Source organism: Vipera berus (assembly GCF_964194415.1).
Source record: "Vipera berus genome assembly, chromosome: 3".
Classification (NCBI taxonomy): Eukaryota; Metazoa; Chordata; class Lepidosauria; order Squamata; family Viperidae; genus Vipera; species Vipera berus.
Window position 1 is genome coordinate 183,202,077 of NC_138204.1, and position 16,762 is coordinate 183,218,838.

Sequence of the window (16,762 nt, forward strand, 5' to 3'; positions counted from 1 at the left end):
CGCCCTGTTTAGGGTAACTCGCTCCCTCCTTAATCAGGAGGTGAGGGAGGATCCCTTACGGGGACGAGCCGAGGAGTTTAGTCATCATCTGGCAGACAAAATCGCTCAGATCCGGACCGGTCTGGACTCTGACTGGGCAGAGTCTGATGTGGAGGAATCAGACGGTCTTGAGCATGTTACCTGGACTGAGTTCGATCCTGTTTCCCCTGATGATGTGGACAGGATCATGGGGAGGCTGAGCACCACCACCTGTTTGTTGGATCCGTGCCCCTCCTGGCTAGCTTATGCGGCCCGGGAGGAGACACAAGGCTGGTTCCACGCAGTAATAACTGCTTCTTTGAAGGAGGGTGTTTTCCCTGCCGCCTTGAAGGAGGCGGTGGTGAGACCCCTCCTCAAGAAGCCTGCCCTGGACCCGGCTGTTTTAAATAACTATCATCCAGTCTCCAACCTTCGCTTTTTGGCGAAGGTTGTTGAGAGTGTGGTGGCGCATCAGCTTCCTCTGTTCCTGGAGGAAACTGATTATCTGGACCCGTACCAATCGGGTTTCAGGCCCGGATACAGCACGGAGACGGCATTGGTCGTGCTGGTGAATGATCTCTGGAGGGCTCGGGACAGGGGTTGCTCCTCTGTCCTGGTCCTATTAGATCTCTCAGCGGCTTTTGATACCATCGACCATGGTATCCTACTGCGGCGTCTCATGGGGTTGGGAGTGGGAGGCACCGTTTTACGGTGGTTCTCCTCCTATCTCCTGGGCCGTTCGCAGTCGGTGTTGACGGGAGGGCAGAGATCCGCCCCGAGGACTCTCATTTGTGTAGTTCCTCAGGGGTCGGTTCTCTCGCCCCTCCTGTTCAACATCTATATGAAGCCGCTGGGTGAGATCATTCATGGTTTCGGGGTGAGGTATCATCAGTACGCTGATGATACCCAACTTTTTCTTTCCACCCCGAACCAACCCAGCGATGCCCTCGCCGTGATGTCCCGGTGCCTGGAGGCGGTCCAGGTCTGGATGGGGAGAAACAGGCTTCATCTCAATCCCGCCAAGACTGAGTGGCTGTGCATATCGGCATCTTGGGTCAACCAGACTATTCCATCTCTAACGATGGGGGGTGAGGTGTTACCCCCCGTTGATAGGGCTCGCAACTTGGGCGTCCTCCTGGATTCACGACTCAATTTTGAAGACCATATAGGAGCCGTGACCAAGGGGCTTTTGCCCAGGTTCGCCTGGTGCGCCAGTTGCAACCCTATCTGGACCGAGATGCCCTACACACAGTCACTCATGCGCTCATGACCTCCCGTTTAGACTACTGCAACGCTCTCTACATGGGGCTGCCCTTGAGGACCACTCAGAGGCTTCAGCTGCTGCAGAATGCGGCCGCGCGAGTTGTGATGGGGGTTTCCCGATACTCCCATGTAACACCTCTACTCCGCGAGCTGCATTGGCTCCCGGTTGCCCTCCGGGTGAGATTCAAGGTGCTGGTGATGACCTATAAAGCCCTAAATGGCTTGGGTCCGGGATATCTGAGGGAACACCTGCTGCCGGCATCAAGTTCCCTTCGTCCAGTGCGCTCCCACAGGGAGGGTCTTCTCAGGGTGCCACCGGTAAGAGATTGCCGGCGGACGACACCCAGGGATAGGGCCTTCTCAGTGGGTGCGCCTGCCCTTTGGAACCAGCTGCCAGTGGAGCTGAGGACTGCCCCTGACCTCCGTTCATTCCGCCGGGACCTGAAGACCTGGCTCTTTGAGCTCTCTGGCCCAGGCTGAGAATTAATCTTAATTTTAACTGGGGTTTTATTTATGCAGGGACAAATATAATTTTTTAAAATTTGTTTTTAACTTTTGTATCTTGGTTTTTTAATCACCCTGTAAACCGCCCTGAGTCCTTCGGGAAAGGGTGGTATATAAATGTGAATAAATAAATAAATAAATAAATAAATAAATAAATAAATAAATAACTATATATGTTCAGTTGCACAGAGGATGGACCAAGGAAGAAAATAGGGTTCCTGGTATCAAAAATGAAACCGAGGGGACCTTGTTTGAACGCATAAGAAACATCATAATTAGTCAATAGATACTAGGACTTAAAAAAGAAATAAAGCCACACTCAGCAGTACACTGTCACGGTTCCAATAGATGAAACCCTTCAAAAGAACTTTGAGACATTGTTTTCCATATAGAATCTTTTACCCGGAAACACAGTATCAGCACTACATAGTTGAAACAAAAAACTAAATTCCCCTCCTGTGGATACAAAGTAACAACGTACAATTCCCACCCCCAATAAACAGTCGTAAAGCACATTCCCCAATTAGATTAAAGCATGGGCTTTCTCCCCAGCTCTCCAGCCCACCTAAATGCTATTAGCTCTGGGCCCAGTTTGTCCTTGGATTCCCACAGCAGAGTTATAGTTATGGCTAACTGAGCTTGCATCCCACCCTCCACTCTCCCTGCACTAACTAATTCTAAGTGTAAGAAAAAAGGAAAAGAGAAAATCGCTGCATTTTCATCTATTGTCAAAGCAAGAACATCCGATGTTAGCAGCATTGACATCCAGCCCCTCTTACAAAAAGGACAAATCCTGTAATGCAAACAAAATCATAAGTTAGGGGTTGCTTCTCGGTTTATTAGGGTGTTTCTTATAGAATTTGCTAATGAGTCTGTCAGCTTTTACAACGCTAGACTTAACCCAGGTGGCCTCAGACAGTGGGTACCCTTTCCATTGCACTAAATACTCTAGCTTTCCTTTAAAAAGTCTAGAATCAAGAATACGCTTCACTTCATTGTGACTCTGTCCTGCTACTACAAGAGGTCCAGGTGCCTTCTTAGAGGGAGGCCGTAGGGTGGAATCCCGAAAGGTTTTCAGCAGGCTACAATGGAACACAGGATGATTTTTTCCTAAGAGTCTGGAAAGCTTTAATTCTACCGTGACTGGGTTAGTGATCCTTATGATGGAGAAGGGTCCTAAATACTTTGGTCCTAATTTCTTACTAGGTAACTTAAGTTGTAAATACTTCGTGGACAAATAAACCTTTTCCCCAACTTGGAATGATCTTTGAGGAGCATTCTTCTTATCTGCTTGTCTCTGAAGACTTTTTCAAAGCAATTTTCATGGTTTTCCAGACTTCTTCCCACCCCTTCAAGCTTTGGTCAAGCATCTGGGAAGTGTAGGGTCCCTGAGGATATTCAGGTATTGGGCTGAGCTCTTTTCCAGTAGCCACTTTAAAAGGTGTGAAACCGGTGCTGCTGTGAACAGAGTTATTGTAGCCCACCTCTGCAAAAGGGAGGAGGTCAGTCCAGTTCATCTGTTGATAATCCACATAGCATCTGAGATACTGCTCCACCATTGAGTTCGCGGATTCAGCCACCCAATTGGTAGACGGGTGAAAGGCCAACAACAGTCCTTGAGATGAGCCAACTAGCTTAAGAAAACCCATCCAAAACTTAGCTGTAAACTGCACCCCCCCCGGTCTGAGATTATACATTTCAGTGGGCCATGCAGTCTGTAGATGTGTTTCAGAAACATCTTGGTTAGTCACTGGGTGGACGGGAGCCCTTTGCAGGCAATGAAGTGAGCCTGCTTTGAAGACAGATCTATCACAGTCCAAATAACTGTATTTCCCTTGCTTTCAGGTAGATCTACTATAAATTCCATAGCAGTTTCTTCCCATGGTTGGGAAAAGTCCGCCATCGGTTGTAATAGTCCAGGGTGTTTCTCTGGGATTCTTTTCATGGTGTCACATACAGCACAACTCCTGACATAGTTCTCTATGTCCCGTTTCAATCCCGGCCACCAAAATTGCTGACGGATTAGGTGTAGTGTTTTTAAGTATCCAAAGTGCCCAGCCTGTTTTACATCATGGCCGTGCCAGAGCACGTTACGGCGGAGGGTTTCAGGCAAGTACAACTTTCCCCCCTTTGTAAGCCAAACCATTCCTACATGTTAGGGAGATTTCATTGTCTTTAAACCATTAGTCAATGAGGAGCTCCTGTTTTATTTTCTTTCCCCCTGGGTCATTGGGGTTTGGGGCTGTCAAAGGTGGGACTCTGTGCGGCATTAGTTGAGCAGTTTGTAGAGTAGACATAATTGCTTTATTAACCTCTTCACACTGGCTCTTGTATTGGGGCAGTCTGGATAAAGCATCAGCCAAAAAGTCCCCCCCCCAGTATGTACTTTAGGGTGAAATTAAATCAGTTAAAGTATTGCACCTATCATACTTGTTTTGGGGACAATTTGTGGGGAGTTTTCAGTACTTCTAGGTTTTTGTGATCAGTCCATACCTCGAAAGGCACCGTGTTCCATTCTAGATAGTGTTGGCAGTTTAATACAGCCCAATGAATCATGAAGGCTTGAATCACAAAGGGTTTTCCTGGGCAAGGATGTTTTAAGACCGGCTCGGTTGCAAATAGATTTTTCAAATTCTCAAAAGCAGTTTGACAGTTCATAGTCCATGCTAGTGGCTGGCTCAGTCACAGTTTCCCTTCCTCCTTGCCTGTTTTCAGTAAGTCTGTAAAGGGTAAAGCAATTTTGGCAAAGGAGGGGATGAACTGGTGGTAAAAGTTGGCAAATCCTAGAAGCTGTTTGCGAGTCTTTGGGGGTTGCCATTCAATTACGGCTTTCACTTTAGCCGGGTCCATTTCAATGCCCTCACTGGAAATTCTGTAGCCAAGATCATCTAGTTGGGTCTGGTGAAACTCACACTTTGATAGTTTAACATGAAGTCTGGCATTCAGCAGTTTCTTTAGTACTTTTCTCACTAGTTTTACATGGTCAGCCATATTCATGCTGTATATCAGGATGTCATCAAGATACAGCAGAACCCCTTTGTATAAATGGTCATGTAGCACCTGATTGATCAGCTGCATGAAGACAGTTGGAGCCCCCTATAGTCCAAATGGCATGACTTTAAATTGGTAGCTCCCCATGGGACAATTAAAAGCAGTTTTCCACTTGTCTCCATCTTTTATCCTCCCTCGGTAATATGCATCTCTCAGGTCCAGTTTAGTGAAGACACTCCCCTTTGTCAGGTGGGTTAGGAAGTCCTTCAGGAGAGGGAGGGGTATTTGTTTTCATGCTCACAGCATTTAACCCTTTATAGACTACACAGAGATGAAGCAACCTGTCTTTTTTTTCTTTAAATAACACCGGAGCTCCCACCTGAGATTTGGCCCGTTCAATAAATCCCCTCACCAGGTTCTTGTTCACATACTGCTGAATTTCTCCATTTCAAGGAGGGTCATGGCATACATCCTCAGTCGTGGGAGTTTAGCTCCCAGTAACAGTTCAATAGAGCAATCATTAGGCCAGTGGGGAGGCAGGGTGTCACATTCTTTCTCACTAAACACTTCTCCCTGCACTAACTAATTCTAAGTGTAAGAAAAAAGGAAAAGAGAAAATGCCTGCATTTTCATCTATTGTCAAAGCAAGAACATCCAATGTTAGCAGTGTTGACATATGCCTTCAAACAAAATGTAGGGATTGATTCAGCTGCTGGTTTGAAGAAATCCTGTTCCTTCCATCCTCAGACAGACTTTTTATGCTCACGTAATAGTGAGCAACTAGTGTTGCAAAGCAATTATCAACAATTGATTGATCCCTTATTATGTTTCCCTTATAACACTTCTGGCTGGGGTGAAATGAAAATGATGGTGTCTCATTCATTAGAATAGAATAGAATTCTTTATTAGCCAAGTGTGGTTGGACACACAAGGAATTTGTCTCTGGCGCATTAGTTAGTTAGTTAGTCAATACTTTATAAGATCTACCCCAGAAAGACAGGCTGCTTGGAAAGCATCTGTATTTTATTTGGGTTCTCCTAGTCTATAGACTTTGCCCTATCATAAAATTTTTATTAAGCATTTTCATTTCATTGACATTTCTATTGATTGTTTTATAGGATGAATTTATTTTCACGGTTTAAGACTGCATATTTTTAATTAAACGCTTACTGAACTGTAAAAGACAATGTACTAAAAGATTTTTCTTTGAAAGCATTTTGCTTTCCCTCATTGACTTACCTGTGAACAAATTACTTGTGAAGTCACTGAAGCTTAAATTCTATTCAGATATAAATAACTGCTGAATACAATGCAGTTGTAAAGTGTAATTGTAATGACGTAGATCTCATTGAGCTCAGTTTTTTGTAAAATGCTGGCTGGGGAATTCTTGAATTCTACACATCTTAAAGTTGATAAATTTGAAAAACACTTCTTGAAATCCATGCATATGCCATAATATATAAAGTGAGAGACATCTGAGACTTTTAAGTGATAGAAGTTGGTTGGAGAAAAGTAGCAATAGAAGTTAACTAACTAGCGTACTCGAAGTTGTAGTTCAGGAACTGCTGAATTACATCTTCCAGAATCCCTCACCATTGGCCATACCAACTGCCACTTCTCAGTGTTAGCTGCATTTGGGAGAGCATGATGCAAACAAGTGAAATAAGGACTTTATCATTATAAAGTGTTATTTCAGATCCAATGCAAGTTATTTCCATGCTCAGAAGTTGAAGATACTGAATTGTCAGCCCGGGTTCGATTCCTGATCACCAAAACAACAGGTTGATCTCCCATTCCTTGCCCTAGTTCCTGCCCACCTACCAGTTTGAAAACATGCAAATGTGATTAGATTAATAGGTACCACTTTGGTGGGAAGGTAACAGTGTTCTACAGTATGTGCCTTTGGCCTATAGCCATGTTGGCCACATGACCACAGAAAATGTCTTCAGACAATGCTGACTCCCTCACCCAAGAAATGGAGATGACCACTGTGCCCTGGAGTTGTACACAACTGGAAGAGAAACCTTTACCTTTACAAACAAGCAAAAACATTCAACTTTATTCAAGTATATGGTAACCACAAGTCTTGTTACTCAAAGAAGGCAGGAAGAATATAGCAGATTAGTTTACCTGAACATCCTGTAGCATACACCATTTGACTAATGCATAGTTTAGTCTAAAGAGAGATTTTCTGTGCCTATAATGATAAGAAGCAGAAAAATGTAAATGAAACTCAACAGCACAAAATCAAGTGAGTCTTTAGTGACTGCAGTTACAGTTCATTATTATATGTTATGGTTATAAGGGTAGAAGAATCAAAGTCATATGCAAAGAGTCTGTTATAATAATGATGCAGAGATGTCAGCCAACAACTGGAAGGGAGGGAAGGAGGAAGGGAAGGAAGGGAAGGAAGGAAGGAAGGAAGGAAGGAAGGAAGGAAGGAAGGAAGGAAGGAATTTTGCTGGGAATCAGGATAGCAACAGAAAGTGTCCTTTAAAAGGCTCTGCCACAGTTGTGAGCAAAATGGCTAATCCTTTTGTTTCCCACACTCGAACCCACAAGAAGAAACTGTCTGAAGTATATGAGGGTGATGTCTCATCCTCTCTCTATATGAAGAGGTTTCAAAGATCTAGTCTATTCACTGTTACTTCATTCTTTGCCATTGCCATCAATTCCCCTTTCACAGAGATGTCTTCCCTGGATTCACCATGCCTTCCCCAGATGTCCTGAAGCTTATCCCCCCCACCCCAAGATAATAGAGCTGAATGGATATTAGAAGAAATGAATAGAAGTGAAAGGGTGACAAAAAGACACAGGAAAGGGGTGAGATAGTTGACTGTACTGGAAGGGAGTTAGTGAATATGGACATTATTTTGGGAGTTTTAGACTGTTTGGGAATAATAGCAATAGCACTTTGACTTATATAGCACCCATAGTGCTCCACAGCACTCTCTGATCAATTTTCAATGTCAGCATATTACCCCAACAATCTGGGTCCTTTTTTTTACCAGCCTTGGAAGGATGGAAGGCTGAGTCAACCTTGAGCCCGTCAGGATCAACTGTGGGCAGAGTTTGCCTGCAATACTGCATTCTAAACACTTCACCATCAGAGTCAGAAGTGAGGCCCATTGTACAAGTACTGTACCATCTATATCCCAATGTACTTTTAAGCTAGCAATGGTTTATTAAAATATTCATTTATTTCATCATGCTTTGCATTTTGTTTTTACTCCTTTCAGTAATCAACCACTGTTCCAGTAAAAAGTTTTGAGAGCTTCTAACATACCTGGAAGCAAAGTTGGGGAAATGTAATACATATGGTGATTTTAGAATCATTTCAAATATTATATCCTCCCCCAGAAGTATCTTCCACCAAACCCAAAAATAGCAGCTTGACCCTTTAAGTTAAGGCTAAAACATGTTATTTTCAAACATGAGGTTGTAGTGTTCATCGCTCATATTACATTTTCCTGTCATCACTTCAATCAGAATAACCAAGGAACCTTGGAGGTCTTCTAGTCCAACCTCCTGGTCAAGCAGGAGGCCCTATACCATTTAAGATAGGTGGCTGTCCAGTCTTTTCTCCAAAACCTCCAGTGATTGAGCACTCACAACTTCTGGAGGCAAGCTGTTCCACTGGTTAATTGTCCTCACTGTTAGGAAGTTTCTCCTTAATTCTAGGTTGCTTCTGTCCTTGATTAGTTTCCATCCATTGTTTCTGTCTTGACTTTGGTGCTTTGGAAGATAAGTTCTTTGTGGCAGCCCCTCAGGTATTGAAATACTGCTATCATGTCACCCCTAGTCCTTCTTTTCTCTAGACTGGCCATACCAAATTCTTGCAACTGTTCTTCATATGTTTTTATCTCCAAGCCCTTGATCATCTTAAATGCTCTTCTTTGCACTTTTCCCAAAGTCTCAACATCTTTTTTGTAATCTAGTAAACAAAACCGGATGCAGTATTCCAGGTGTGGTCTTACTAAGGCTTTATAGGTAAGGTAAAGGTTCCCCCGCACATGTGTGCTAGTCGTTTCCAACTCTAGGGGCCGGTGCTCATCTCCGTTTCAAAGCCGAAGAGCCAGCGCTGGTCCAAGGACGTCTCCATGGTCATGTGGCCGGCATGACTAGATGCCAAAGGCGCATGGAACGCTGTTACCTTCCCACTGAAGTGGTCCCTATTTTTCTACTTGCATTTTTACGTGCTTTCAAACTGCTAGGTTGGCAGAAGCTGGGACGAGTAACAGGCGCTCAACTCTGTTACGCGGCACTTGGGATTCGACCCGCCAAACTGCCGACCTTCTGATCGACACTATAAAGTACTATAAAGTAGTACTAATACTTCATGTGATTTTGATTCTATGCCTCTGTTTATACAACCAAGGGTTGTATTAGCTTTTTCTTGCTGCTGCCGCACACTGCTGGCTCATGTTTAAGTGATTGTCCACTAGGACTCTAAGGGCCCCCTCTCAGAGTTACTCTTTTTGAGCTAGGTTTCGCCTAATCTGTACCCATACCTTTGGTTTTTCCTGCCTAGCTGTAAAACCTTGCTTTTCTCTACATTAAATTATACATTATCCAACATGGCCCATTGTTCAAGTATGTCAAGATCTTTTTGGATTCTGAGCTTGTTTTCTGAGGTGTTGGCTATTCCTGCCAGTTTAGTGTCATCTGCAATTAGTCATAGAATATTTAGATTTACAGGGAGTGGGAGACAGCAAGAGATGTTTCTGAAATAAAGTTTTTTGAAATTATTAGAGATGTGGGATTCTGGCACAAAGTTCAACAAAGAATCCTTTAAGGAAAGGCAAGGATATGAGTATTGATAGAAAGGCTGGTGCTAAACAAAAGAGAGGGCACTAAAACAACATCATTGGCATATACATCTATAGAATTTCCAAGTGCTTGATGCTCAGATTTCATATTTTGTTTATGGTAGCAGCTAGGAAACTTGTAGTTTGCTTTTTTCTGGGGAGAAGAGAGAGAGAAAGATATGCATTATTGTAATTGCAATTTTTCCAAAAGATAACTGATGTCATGAATACCAGGATGGTATAGTAGAGACATCTTCTGGTTAAAATGGGAAAAACTTCCTTGAAAGTAATTCATGAGAATTCTACTAAGAATTTTTTGTGTGTGATCATTTTTGTATGGTAACAAATAATACTGGAAGACAATTCCATTATTTTCAAAAAGTGCAACATGAAAATGGCAATAGTAGTTCTAACATATTGGTTTTCTATGTGTAATTGAGTAGTTTTCACACAGTACAATCGAACATTTTTGTATTCCAGACTTAAATCACAAGAGCTTCATTTCATGCAACAAAATTTTCCCCACAACTCTTCTAGAGTATCTTTTCTATGGCTCATAACCAATCATTTTAGAAACTAATTATTCATAGTTTTCTAAAGGTTTGCCACTCTGTGTTTGTGTGGTCTATTCAATACTACCTTTGAATGCATCATATTGTCTTCATTCTTCTGTATGTGTGCATAGAATTGAGGCTTTTTAAAGTGGAATGAAGCTTTGAAATCAGCCCTAGTATTGCCAGGCAACTAAGGAAGCCAAGATGAATCTGAAAAATAATGATAGTTTAAAGCCATCATATATTCAATATGTCACTGAACAAGAAAATCTGCTGACAGATAATGATAGCTATTGTTATGGGAGAAGTTCTACTTTTGTGTCCATGTTATATTATTATGCTTTTGTCAAACTTAATAATAGTTAGAGATTTTAAAAAGAACTTTGGTTTATGATGCCTTAAATTACACTGGAAATGTAAAACTAGAAGCATACAAATTCTCTGATTCAAGTGATAAAAATAAGGGGCAATTAATAATTCTTGAAAGGTAGGTTAGATGCAATAGATTTTTAGTTTTTAACCTATTTTTTTAACCTTTGTGTGTGTGTTTCATTCTATTAAGTTGCAATGTCTTCTCAGATCTGCAAAAGCTTCAGCACTTACTGAACTGTGATAAAGGTTAGGTAACCTTGAAATTTTTATCTGGGAATTAATCTGTTTTAAAGAGTTCTATAATATTTATGTATTTATATGTTTATTGATTGGAAGTATATTCACATTTTGTAGAGGAGATCCAAGTGGCATACATAGTTTGTCCTGCCCTTCATTGGGCTGAGAGACAGTGGCAGTTCCCTAGAAGATACAACAATAATGTGGATGGGATAGGTTCACCTAAAATAAATAAATAATAGTCTAATTTAACACAATTTTATTAAAAGTTAAAGTAAAAAATGCAAAAGACCCCAACCTGTTAATATTCCATTATTATGCTATTAGGTAACATATAATGTTGCAATCTATATACCGGTATATTGCATTCATCTGAGCCTATTTTCATATTTTACCTGGAGACAACTCATTCATAAATCTCATCTTCTTACTTAAATAAGTCTTCTGATCTTGTTTTTAATGAAGTTCTTAAAAACATAACTTAATAAAATCATATACCGCAATTACTAAACTGTTAAGTTCCACTAACATTAAATCCGTGGGGAATATTCAGCACTACAGTTGTGGACAGCTCAATCAAATATCTGTGTTTTTCTTTTTAGCATTAATACTGAACTTTGCATCTTACAGGTTTGTCATTAATTTTCATATTGTTAAAATTATTAAAATTAGGAATGCAGCCTATGACATTTTTAGATTCAGTCTAACACTAAAATAATATTTTGTTAATTTTGATTTGTGACACTTTTTTATTTAAAAGGTCATATTTTTTAATATATCAACTGAGATTATATTAGAATGATGCATAATTCAGAGTGGATCATAACCAGCCTTCATTAAAGTGATGTTCGTTGACATCTTATACTTCCACTCTGTAGCCAAGTACACAAAACAAGTTTCTAGGCTTCCCCAAAACTGACTCTCTATTTGCTTTTGACATTGAAAGATGAAGCTTTAATTAGTATGTTTGTAATTAAAGAAGTGTCTAGTATGCATTTTACAGAAACAAATTCCATTTGCTTTTTTTGTTACCTCAAACATTTACTGGGCACTCAATTTAGGATAACAATAGGAAAAAATATCTTCTCTGGCTATGAACTGGGAATTGTGGTCTAATGTACTATACTTAGAAATCAGCTGATTGAAAAATACGCTGAAGTAAATAATCTAATTAAACTTCTGAAATAATTTGAGTTGTATTACTGGATTCTATTCCCAAATATGTAGACCTTTGGAATTATTTAGTATAGCATTGTCACATAAATTAGGTTTTCAAGGGAACTATTATTGTGGACTAGCACTTCAGATGAATTAACTAGGGGTACTGATAATAAAGGAGCATATCTAATTGCAGTGAGTAAAGAACAGCGATCTGTAATTCTATTAGTGTGCTGTTTCTTTGGTTGAAATGTAAGCATTCTTTATGATTTGTTAACCACAGTTTTCTTATTTATCTTTTTTTTTCAACAGATTTTGGCCATTGTATCCATATTGTTCATTGTACTATCCACCATTGCTTTGTCACTCAACACTCTACCTGAGCTTCAAGTAATTGATGAATTTGGACAACTAAATGACAATCCTCAGCTAGCACATGTTGAAGCAGTGTGTATAGCATGGTTCACTATGGAATACCTTTTGCGTTTTCTGTCATCTCCAAACAAGTGGAAGTTCTTCAAAGGTCCATTAAATGTGATTGATTTGCTTGCCATTTTGCCCTATTATGTCACCATTTTTCTCACAGAGTCCAACAAAAGTGTGCTGCAGTTTCAAAATGTCCGCCGTGTAGTTCAGATATTCCGTATCATGAGGATACTGCGGATCCTTAAACTTGCTCGACATTCAACTGGACTTCAATCTTTAGGATTTACCTTACGAAGGAGTTATAATGAATTGGGTTTATTGATACTATTTTTAGCTATGGGAATTATGATATTTTCCAGTCTCGTGTTTTTTGCTGAAAAAGATGAAGATGCTACAAAATTTACAAGTATTCCTGCATCATTTTGGTGGGCTACCATCACTATGACCACAGTAGGTTATGGTGACATTTATCCCAAAACTTTATTAGGTAAAATAGTTGGTGGGTTATGTTGCATTGCTGGAGTGCTGGTAATAGCCCTACCCATTCCCATCATAGTAAACAATTTCTCAGAATTCTACAAGGAACAAAAGCGGCAGGAGAAAGCCATTAAAAGAAGGGAGGCTCTTGAACGAGCAAAAAGAAATGGAAGCATTGTCTCAATGAATTTAAAAGATGCCTTTGCTCGCAGTATGGAATTAATTGATGTAGCTGTTGATACTGATAAAACTGAGGAAGCAACCAATTCAAAGGAAACTCCCGATGGCAACCATTTGTCTCCAAGCCATTGGAAATGGGCCAGAAGCCCAATGTCAGAGACAGGTTCTAACAAATCCTTGAAGAACAAATACCAGGAAGTGAGCCAGCAAGATTCATATAAACAGCTAAACAATGCATCATCAGCCTGCAGTCCTCAACACTTGAGTGCTCAGAAACTTGAAATATTATATAATGAAATTACTAAAACTCAGTCTCAGCCTAATCTGAATTCTACCTACCAAGGCCCTTCAGTGAAACCTCCCCTCAATGAGGAGGAGATAGAAATGGAAGAAGTTACTGGACAAGGACATGCATCTATAACAGGACCCAAAGAAGTCATCCCTGATATGAGAAGTACTTCTAGCATTGACAGCTTTGCCAGCTGCGCAACTGATTTCACTGAGACAGAACGGTCACCTCTTCCTCCATATTCCAGTTCTCATTTGCAACTAAGATTTCCCACTGAGTTTGCCCACTTAGAAGACCAAACAACAAAAGATTCCCAGCTTTTACCACTCATGAAAGATAAAATGTTTGCTCCCAGGGATACCTGCTTTGATTACTCCTCAATCAATACAATGATGAGCTGTGAGAGCTGTCCTCATCCTCTCCTTCATGGTCACTTTCACTTTGACAATGCCATGGACAGCCCAAAAAGTTCTTTCAGAGGAAGCAACCCTTTAAAATCAAGGTCCCTTAAGGTTAATTTTAAGGAAAACAGAGGTAGTGCTCCACAAACCCCACCAAGCACCACAAGGCCATTGCCAGTGTTGGCAACAGGAGACTTCCTACAATCTACCCCTCAGCATATCAGCACTATCCTCTTAGAAGAGAATTCACCACAGGGAGAAAGACCTTTGCTGGATGCAGATTCTTCTGGAGCTTCTAAGCAAGCATGCCCTTTGTTCCCCAAGCAGAAACGTTTTTCTTTCCCTGCCAAAGAGAGAAGTTTCACTGAAATAGACACTGGTGAAGAAGCTGACTTCTTGGAGATCCCTGGATTAAGGCACAACAGGCAGTTGGATATCAAGGCAAACTGCTTTGGGGATAAACGTAAGGATGGGGACTATGTAACAGAAGACTCTGAAGTCAGTTCTTCTTCACCCAAACATTTGGGGCATAACTGCACTCAAGACATTTATCATGTGGGAGGGGAAGTAACAGGGGACAATAATCAAGAAGGTCACAAAATGGAAAACCATTTGTTTTCCCCAGAAATCCATACAAATCCTAGTGATCCTGGTTACTGTCCCACCAGAGAAACCAGCATGTGACTAATTAGGAGAGCAATAAAGACAAAAACTTACATATTTCTTGAAACTGAAATTAGCAATGCCTATGAATTAAAAAAGGGAAGCCTCAAAAGTAAATATAATATTATTTTTGCATGGCATGAAGAGTTGCTTAGTTTAAGTACACCTTAATTTAAAAGCAAACTTCTTTTTCTAACAAAAGATAAATCAGGAAAAATGCAACAAAAGAACTGAGTGAAATAAAATGCTCTTTTCAGAGATGATCTTTTGCGATGCTTAACACTGTTAATATTTTCAGTTATGGTTGTAGATAATGAATTTTAATTAACTTTTATTTTTCCTTTTGACTTTCAGAATTTGCACATGAAAGGATAAAATATTGATTCATATGTTAGTAATAGTGTGAAATAAGGTGCTTTGAGTCTGCAAAATGCACATTTTGTAAATAATTTGGATTTCCTGGAACATCTCCAGTTTTCAAGGATTTGTAAAAAACAAAAACAGGTTTCTTGGGACTCAGATACTTCCTTCAAGTCCACTGCCTGGAGGATTTGTATAGACTTATGTTGCAGAATTGCAGCTTATCCTTAGAGCATCTTACTTATCTTGTTTTCTCTTTAATCCAATGTACGCTCTTTGTTTAAGAAAATTGCAGTGTTTTCTCATTTCTTTGTGAAATGAACCATAGCTTCAATTATTTTTATTTGCATAGATGTCGTGGATGCACTTGCAGCTTCTTAAAAAAAATTCTTAAGACTGGGCAAGATTTAATGACCAGGAATTGAACTTTTGTTATACCTGCCAAGTTGAAAGCAAACAAGAAACCATTACAAGAAATAAAATTACTTTTATGGTAATAAAATGTGCCAAATGACATGAAAACTGATTATTTTATTTTAAGACTTTAATAATGTTGTAATACAGTGGTGATTACTGTATGCACTGTTGTTAAAATCTTACTATTTGTAGACTTCTTGTTATTGTATATCTGCTGTTTTCTTTAACAGTAGTGTGTCATTTGCACATCATTTTTCACTCCAATTTAGTTATTATTTCATTTCAGAATGCTGTATCAATATCATTCCATGAATCAACCAAAGGAATTGTCACATATACGAAGTCAGAAAATGTATCTTTCAGAGGAAATTATTGAGTTTCACACACTGTGCAAAGAAGTAAAGCAGACTGTTTGTGTTTAGCTTAGAGTATGCTGTGGCCATAGTGGTCTGTAAACTGTGGCACAGGGCTTAAAAGTGTGTGAAACTTGTAATTGTGCTTATTCAGCAAAATGTCTGAATGCTTCAATTTTGCACAAGGAACGCTGAATGCAGATTGGTTCACTCATAATTATTGCCATTTCCATCTAATTAGAGCAATTAACATGCAGAAAATGGAATAATTTGAAACCTCCATTGCTCATCTTCATGGTATCTCTCCCATCGCAAGCACTCTAGTCAATCTTTTTCTTTCTTTTTCTATAACTAATTCTGCTAATAAAGATTTAATACATTACTTATTTTAGAATCACAAAATTCAGTAGAAGATGTAAACAGCATTTTAACTATATTACTTTAAAAAAAAACAACTTTACATATTACTCAATTACACTTATTCTGTCGGGCCAAGGAGCACATTTGGAATTTTAGGAACTTGTCGGAATTCAGATGGGGAAATAGAAGGTATTGAGGGAAACCAAGTTCAAATCTATTGTCAGCTAGCAAAGCTCACTTAGGTCAGCCATTTTCTCTTAAAAAGTCCAACTTACAGCTGTACAGTGTACTTTTTATGGGATGAATTAAAGACAGATTCCTATGTAACACTCAGAGAAATAAAAGGATATAAATCTAACAAATAATATGATAAATCTCATGATGCAAATGAGAAGATATCTTCTGTGGCTCAATAGATCTCTGTAGAACTGCAGTTTAGCTTTATTAATTTTCTCTAACAACTGTAGGCAAATGACACATTTTCAAATAAAACTTAGGATTGCAGCCCTCCAGCAATGTTATTTTCTGACAGTGACCAGTCCAAAGCCTTTTTTATTTTTGAAAAATGCATGATACTAGAGGCCCATGCATGGCTTTGCAAAGTGCCAACTCATGTCCTTTTTTCCAGTTAAAGTAAGATTTTTAAAGCACATTAAGCACTGAGGAAAAACATCTATGGCTGAACTTTTGTACAGCTAAACAAAGCTCAAATTTTCCCCTAAACTTTTTTAAAACACATTTTTATTTTGTTATGTGCACCAAAACAGCTTCTATTGAAGAAAATATACTGTACAGGTCATGAATTTTACTTCTCCTAAATACAGTACCACCTAATTTTTTTATTTCATTCTTTGGACCAAATCTTAAGCACAGGAGAGTATCTGTTTAAAAAAAATGGGTTTTAAAGTTCCTCTTAAGACTTCCTTTTTCT

At 39.7% G+C, this 16,762-nt stretch overlaps 1 protein-coding gene across 1 annotated transcript in view; it reads left to right on the plus strand.

The window, feature by feature from the left end:
• The window catches only part of KCNB2 (potassium voltage-gated channel subfamily B member 2), a gene marked incomplete at both ends in the record, with an annotated part of 179,681 nt that extends 165,319 nt beyond the window's left edge, over positions 1-14,362 (plus strand). Inside the window, one exon of the mRNA XM_081325287.1 lies at positions 12,218-14,362. Within this exon, the coding sequence (XP_081181413.1) occupies positions 12,218-14,362 (2,145 nt within the window). The remainder of the gene's footprint in view (positions 1-12,217) is intronic.
• Between the last annotated feature and the right edge of the window lie 2,400 nt (positions 14,363-16,762).